At 39.4% G+C, this 7,608-nt stretch overlaps 1 protein-coding gene across 2 annotated transcripts in view; it reads right to left on the bottom strand.

Moving 5' to 3' along the window:
- The window catches only part of LOC18766093 (UPF0481 protein At3g47200), a 12,917-nt gene extending 5,309 nt beyond the window's left edge, over positions 1-7,608 (bottom strand). The window contains exons 1-2 of one of the 2 annotated variants that reach the window (XM_020559130.1): positions 7,578-7,608; positions 5,257-6,209 (exon numbers count right to left, since the gene is read on the bottom strand). In XM_020559130.1, coding sequence (XP_020414719.1) covers positions 5,257-6,177 — 921 coding nt within the window. In that variant the 5' untranslated portion in view covers positions 6,178-6,209; positions 7,578-7,608. Of the gene's footprint in view, positions 1-4,725; positions 6,210-7,577 lie in introns of those variants that run through there. The other variant, XM_007198825.2, reaches the window with a different exon arrangement.

The following is a 7,608-nucleotide window of genomic DNA, read 5'->3' as shown; positions in this document are numbered from 1 at the left end:
CCTCATCATCTGTTGGTTCCTTGTAAAAGGAAAATCGTCCGCTCTAAGCCAATCACTAGTACACACTAATGCCTCTACTATTTTAGGATGCAAAGAGCTTCTAAAAGGATCCACAATCCTCTTGCCTAGGCTAAAAGCATTTTCACAGCAACCGTAGAACTTGGAATTGCAAAGATATCCTTGGCAACTTGTGAAAGAATAGGATATCTTGTTTGGTTCCCTTTCCACCAATTCAAGAGAAGAGAAGGGTTTACAATTTTACTTAATTATTCATAGAGTATAGCCGTGCGGCTATACTTTGCGGTTTGCGGTAACCGCAAATTTTGAAAATCAAATACCGCAACCGCAACCGTAAATGCGGTTCGGTTCTTAATACCGTGATTGCGGTTCGGTTTACCGCGATTGCGGTTTTATTGCGGTAAAATATCGGTTGGTTTTTGCAGTTTTTCGATTTAAAATGCCATCCCTAAATAAAGGTAACAAACCAACGAGCACCAAAAGGACTAGAGCAGGACTCCAACCTGGCTCTGATACCAAGTAGAAATATATGTTTAGGTAAAACTGATTCTATTCTATTCATCTCCATAATGAGCTATTTATATGTTTACATAGGTTTTACAGGTTTAACAAGAAAAAAAAATAAATTAAGAAACAAAATCCTAATTGTACAAGAATTAATCAACTACATTAATTAAGAAAATCACTTTCCTGAACTCACGCACACGCCAACAAGACTTGCAAAAAAAGATTTGCTCTAATTAAGCTTGGTGATATCAAAGTTCTAGCCTTATTCTGTTTTTGTTCCCTTCACATGCCAGCAAAGCTAGATATTACTCTATTACAAAGAATAATTGTTAAACTTTGAAAGTCAACCAATTTCCTCAATAATGGAGAAAGGATCCACGAAGTCTGCAAATCAGCAAATGATCACTGGCACTTCACAAGCATGCATAAAATACTCTTTGTCTAATTTTAATAATTTGAATTAAATTATTTATCAAAAAAATTAGAATAAAGTAAATTAAAAAAGCAAGATGAGGGATAATAAACCTTTGAAGGGCAAGAAGACAAGGGTGGCTCAAACAAAAGTCAAGACTCTGGTCACCAAGACCTCAGCGGTGACCAAAGTGGCTCAGCCCACCAAAGTTGAGAAGAAAGAAGAGAACGACTAAAACATGGTTCAAGAAGCTGAGGATAAGCCCCACATGGTATTGAGCGAGCCTAGGGCGGAAGAAGACCAAGTTATGGTTGACGCCGAAACCAACGGGGTTAGAAGGAGAGGTCGAGCACAGGGTCGAGGAAGAAGGTAAGGAGCCATTGGAGAACCCCAAAGATTCGGCGGCCAAAGACGTACGAAGAGCTCTATGGAGATGATGAGGAGTATGTTGATGATGAGTACCTAGAGGAACTTCCGGAGGAGGTTATGGAACACCTTGAGAAAGAACGCAAGGAAGAGATGGCCAAATTAGAGAACGAATTGAAGGTGAGCAAGGTCAAAGTGAAGTTTGGAGACTTTGAAGAGGTGAACACCATGGTTGTAACGCTCCGATTATTTTTCGAAGCTCGGCTGAATCAACCCAATTATATGGATGAAAATGTTTTCAACGAGGTCGAGTCCACGGTCCAACACAAACTCGCTGAAAGGACTCGCCCCGAATTTCCCAAAACCCGAGGCGAATCCTGTGAGATTCCATACATCACCCTGATGTCAGGCCCACTTACTAAAAACTGAGACTTTCTGCCGAAATTTCGGTAGAGTCTTCCCTATAAATTGGACATTTTCCAAAATTACAACCTGCATAAAACATAGTTTAATATTCACAACTGGCAGCATGCACAATAAAATTTCATGCAATTCACATAAACGGCCTTCGGCTTTCGAATAATTCTCAACTACCAAGCATGCTAACAAATCAATTCATGCCTTAAGCAAGGCAACGATACATTCAAATAATATTTATGACTAACATTTAGTCTGCGGCTGCACCTGATAACCTTAGGCTGCCTACGTACCCTCCTTAAGGGATCAAGCCATACATAGTTCTTCCTTAAAACCTAAGTCCACACATAGGCAATACCTTATTTCATTTCTCTGTATTTCACATAATCTCCCCATACGCCGGTACAACCAACGCCACGTATGAGGTCTGTCAACAAACCGGATAACCTACCCCACGTGCGACCATACCATACTGTCACAATAACTCCCCATACGTCGGTACAACCAACGCCACATATGAGGTCTGTCTCAACGCTGGATAACCTACGCCACGCGAGACCTGCACATCATATAACATATCTCCTCATAGGCCGGTACAACCAAAGCCACGTATGGGGTCTGTCGACACGCCAGATAACCTACGCCACGTGCGACCTCAACATATTATCACATAATCTCCCCATACGCCGGTACAACCAACGCCACGTATGGGGTCTGTCTCGAAGCCGGATAACCTACGCCACGCGAGACCTGAACATCATATCACATATCTTTCCCTATGCCGGTACAACCAACGCCACGTATGGGGTCTGTCGACACGCCGGATAACCTACGCCACGTGCGACCTCAACATATTATCACATAATCTCCCCTTACGCCGATACTACCAATGCCACATATGGGGCCTGTCTGCACGCCGGTTAACCTATGCCACGTGGGACCTAACTTTCACATAGTGGTACTTGTAGTGTAACGAAAATTCGGGGAGGTACCTAAGGTAGTGCGTATAGCACTTCAAATTGACATTCTAGACTTTTTTGTACCCTTATACAAACATATATATTAATTCTAATATTGTGTAGACCTCAACAATAGTCTAGCATCTGATAATCCCTCTGGGAAGGTGAGATTACTCCAGGAGACTCATGGTCAACCAAGGGTCAAACTATCCTAACCCTGGTCAAACGGGCCCACGGGGACCACGACCTCCAAATTCTGATCCGAAAGCTCCTATGGGTTCTACAAGGTATAGGACACTCGTCCTGCAAGTTTGGTTCAGATCGGATGGTCAGATCGCTCACGATCGCACAATTTGACGGTTATTATAAAACATAAACTTTAATTATTTATTCGGAACATCCGGGGCTCCGATTCACAATCCGTGAATTCCTACACGGTCCTAGAAATACCTAGATTAACATATATTATATTCGAGACCATCCAACAGTCCCAACCTATCGAACCCGGATAACTCGCAATATGCGATCTTCCGTTCCGAATTGAGATCCGCGAAATCCTACGCACTCGTGACAACCTAAGGATCTCATCGAACACAGTGCAACTCCACTACCCTCGCCCACTCGCCGCCACACGCGCCGGCAGCGTTGGGTGTCCAAAGCGATTACGCATCACCGGAAAATCTTAAAACCACGGCTCCAAACTCCTACCTCAGGTATAACACCCTATTTGGAGCCACTTTTGTTCTTGGACCTACCCCAAAAACTGACCGGAAGTGGCCGGAATCGCGATCCCAAAATCGGCAGAATTTCAATTCGTAAATCGAATTGGCTACGCTAAGTATCGATCCAATCCTACCCAACAGGTAGCTAGAGCATGAAGAATGGATGAATTTCCATGCCTTGATGGCCAGAAATGGCTGCCGGAGGAGGGAGATCGGAGCTGGCGAAATTTAGGCAAAAACCGGGTGAAAATCGTCTTTTTCCGGTGGCTGGAGCGGCGGCCGATGTCGGGGGATGGCTGGGTCGTGACGCCGAGGCCGAGCCGGTCCTTTTGGCACCGGTCCCGTCCGCAGCCGCGGCCGGTGGCCGGAGATACGAGGAGAGAGAGAGAGGCCGATGGGGGGAGAGAGAGAGAGAGAGAGAGAGAGAAATCTGATGTTTTATAAAAATCTCATTTCGAAATAATTACGATTGTGCCGCTGGGTTTCTTTTGATCATATCTCTCTCGTTACAACTCCGATTCGAGCACACTACGTGTCTAAGAACTCGTCTCAGCACGACCTATCCAAAAATACTAGTCACTGGCCCAAACTCTATCTGATTAAGAATATGACCAAAATGCCTTTATCTCAAGGGTAAATTTGTAATTTTCCTTAAATAATTTAAATAACTTAAATAAGGGTTAAATTTGGAGTCGGGGTGTTACACCCGCTGACCATCCTCTTGGTCAGAATTAATTCATCCGAACCCTTCTTCAATTTCCTCAAAAAAAAAAAAAAAAAAAGGTAAACTAAAAAACTGAGCTTACAAAAGGGGCTGTGTATGAATCAGCATAGAAAATTTGTTACCTGAATAACTGAGCTTCATTACCATAAGCCTCTGTAGCATTTAATATAATTATGTTGGATGACCAGTTCCTCATCACACCGCCATTAAACTCAATAAAAGAGTTGAGACAAATAGTTTCAAAGCTTCAAGTTTGGCAACTAAATAGATATGTAAAAATCTGAGATGAGGCACTCCAAAAAAACAACATATATATATGTAAAAATCTGAACAAAATAAAATAAAAAAATGTGAGAGGGGGCCTCAGCCGACCCAGTCCTCAAGTGCTCAACGAAAGTCCCATGTGGGCTTGCCTTGTGCAGGGCCAAGGTTAAATTGATATGATAATATTCATATTGAATATTGATTGATTGAGTTTATAATTGATTGATATTGTTGATTTTGAATATTGATTGAATTTGGAATGATCAAGCTAATCCAACGGCCAAAAATAAGTCTTCACCAAAGGACCTTCTATACTAGTCCTCATTATAGAATGACTCGCATGCGAAACTTGAAAGGACTATTTTGAACAGAAAAATTGTTGAGGTTACAGATGCAAACACAATAAGTAGGGACAAACTGCTGCAATTAAGCATAACATCATATTGAGTATATATTTTCCAACTGTGCAAGACATTAAGAAATGAAGAGCGAGAGAGCGAATCAAGACGAGCTTGAGCAAGGATTCTTTAAATAATCACGTCGGAGAATCTGTTTCCATTTGCGCCAGCCACCCACACAATATGCATTCACTTCGGTCTGGAGTTCATCGTAAGAGAAATATTTATAAAGTCTAGTGTCATTGTAAAGCCTCTTGAAGAAACCCAACATCTCCTTCCTGCTCCAAATCTTTGCTATGATTCCCTTCTCAACCAAAAATTCTACATCTTTTCTTGATTTGATAAGGTTATCCAAGAGCACCACATAAGAGGTGATTTGATATCCAAGGCGCGGCTGACATTGTTCATAAACAATGAGGTTTCCGAACAGAGATTCCCTATTCTCATCAAACACTATTATTGGTGGAATTTTCATTACTCCGTTTTCGAAAGTTATGTTGAGCATGGTATCATCTTCATTTCCACGTTTGAATTTCACCCCAACTTTGCGAAGCTCTGTTGCAGAGAGAATTGTGTCTGAATCTCTCGCGCTTTCATCTGACTCGCTTTCCGGGTACGATCCAAGGAAAGAGTTTCGTATGAAGTCAAGTAAATGCCTGTTTTTTACTGTTCCACTAGGCTTTGGAGATAGCCCCCAAGTGTAGGCCTTAAAAGTACTGTTAATAAGCCCTAGTAGGGAAGACGTTCCCGATTCGCATGTGAGCTCAAATAAACAATCAAGAACTCTCCAAGGAAGTTGGTTTTCAAGTAGAAGCAGATCATTTATGACTGCTAAAGGCATCCATGATGTAGAAAAGAGACCATCTTCGTTGTCTACGGTCACCTCGTTGGCAAACCTGCGGAAGAATTCGATAATAAAGCAACCATCAATCACCATCATTTCAAGAAATTCGTCATCGCTGATATGAATTTTTTCTTCATAACACTCTTGACAAGCTTGTATAGGTCTAATGGCTTTGAGAAGAGACTCCATATCCGTTTCGGGAGTCGGTTTTCGTTCAAGGAGGCAATGCAAGTACCATAGCTTAACTTCTTCCATGGCTTGAAGGTTTTCGTTCCCATGGTGAAGGGGCCCAATTGAAACTACAATTGGAACGAAAGCTTTTTCATTATGCTTACGTAGTACAGCAGGGATCCTATAAATGCAACGATGAACTGAAAATGGATCCGAGGCCTGGTTAACCTTTTCTTGAATCGAGGATGATAACAATTCATCTTCATCTCTATTTTCATTAGTATCATCATTTTCTATCGGCACAGGTTCTTCCTCCTGATCATTCTCAGATTCAATCGCGGAGTGGTCACTTGTACTATTGTTCTCTGTTGTCATGAACTCTTTTATAACTCCAAATAAGTCGAAATCTGGTTTTGATAGGAGAAAATTGAAATTAATTATCATACCCACATGTCAATAAACTACAAAAAATTTGAACGGGTATTTAAAAATTTTGCAAAATCTAATTAATTTGAGTTTCGAGAAAATTAACATGCCACTATTAGTGTGGAAATGAAGGTGTCATGGGTTTGAACGTGAGACCACGGCTTTGATTGGCTCCCTATATCTGTTCCTAGGGAAAAGGGAAATAATAGATTGTTTTCTCATGTTTGATAATGTCGAAAAAGTAATTAGGAAATACCAATTTACTTCATTACCAATGTGTGGTTTTGTATGAAAATTGGAAACAAACCTTGTTTAGTTTTTCAATTATTATACCCCTCAATTAGAAATATGTAATAAAAAAAAGTAATCAATAATGCATGCCTTGGTATTTTTAATTGTTAATAAGAGCATATTTGCTACATGGGAGGAGGAAACCTTTTCCATATCCACCAAACATTGATTTCCTATTACGAAAGTCCTTTTTCTCATGAATCAAACGCATTTAAAGATTAAATCAAAACAAAACAAACTCAAATACCAAATACTCCTTAGTATTATTTCATAAATCAACAACTAATACAAAAGGTAAGCTTCATATACGTTATAACAACTACAAGTATATACATGTCAAGGTTGCAAAGGTTCAATGTTTTTGTTTTCTAAAAGGGTCAGAAGGGTCAAAACATTAAGAATATGAAAATTATTTAATTAATTATATTTTTCCTTCTATTGAAAGCAAAAACTAAAAAGTTATCAAACGGATTTAAATGTTCATGCAATCATTATAGATTATTGTTATGCTATTTATAATAATAATAATAATAATAATAATAATAATAATAATCTAGGAAGTACTTCTGTTAATAAGTGCTTTTAACAAAGGCTCTTTTATTATAAAAATATTGAATTTCTATAAAAAAAAAATTCAAGTGCTTCTTAAAAAAACACATAAAATGTGCTTCTCCAGAAACCGCTTCTATGACTCAAAATTGCTTCTAAACTTTTCTACCATACACTATCAAAAACGCTTTTAGATGTCAAAAAGCGCTTTTAGCTCCCAAACAGTATTGAATTAGCACCGATAAAAAATGACCTAAAATGAAGCTTCATAGACATATATGGCTCACGCCTGGAGCTTGCGCAGAAAGATTTCCAATCTGTTTAATATACGATTATTCTAATTTGTTTACAAAATAATTTAAGCACAAAAAAAGGTCTCTAATTGAATTGACAGTTTTGAATGACAAAATAAAGTCTCTATATTGCTAAATTTAACCCTTAGAAAAAAAACAAAAACAAAAAAAGGTGAACGAACTGACATCATATATAAAAGAGAAGCAGTTGCTTACATGGCTATATAAGGTTTAAAGTTTGAGCTCA

Source organism: Prunus persica, chromosome G3, assembly GCF_000346465.2.
Source record: "Prunus persica cultivar Lovell chromosome G3, Prunus_persica_NCBIv2, whole genome shotgun sequence".
Taxonomy (NCBI): domain Eukaryota; kingdom Viridiplantae; phylum Streptophyta; class Magnoliopsida; order Rosales; family Rosaceae; genus Prunus; species Prunus persica.
Note: the sequence above shows the minus strand (reverse complement) of the source record. Positions and strands in the feature narration are given on the sequence as shown.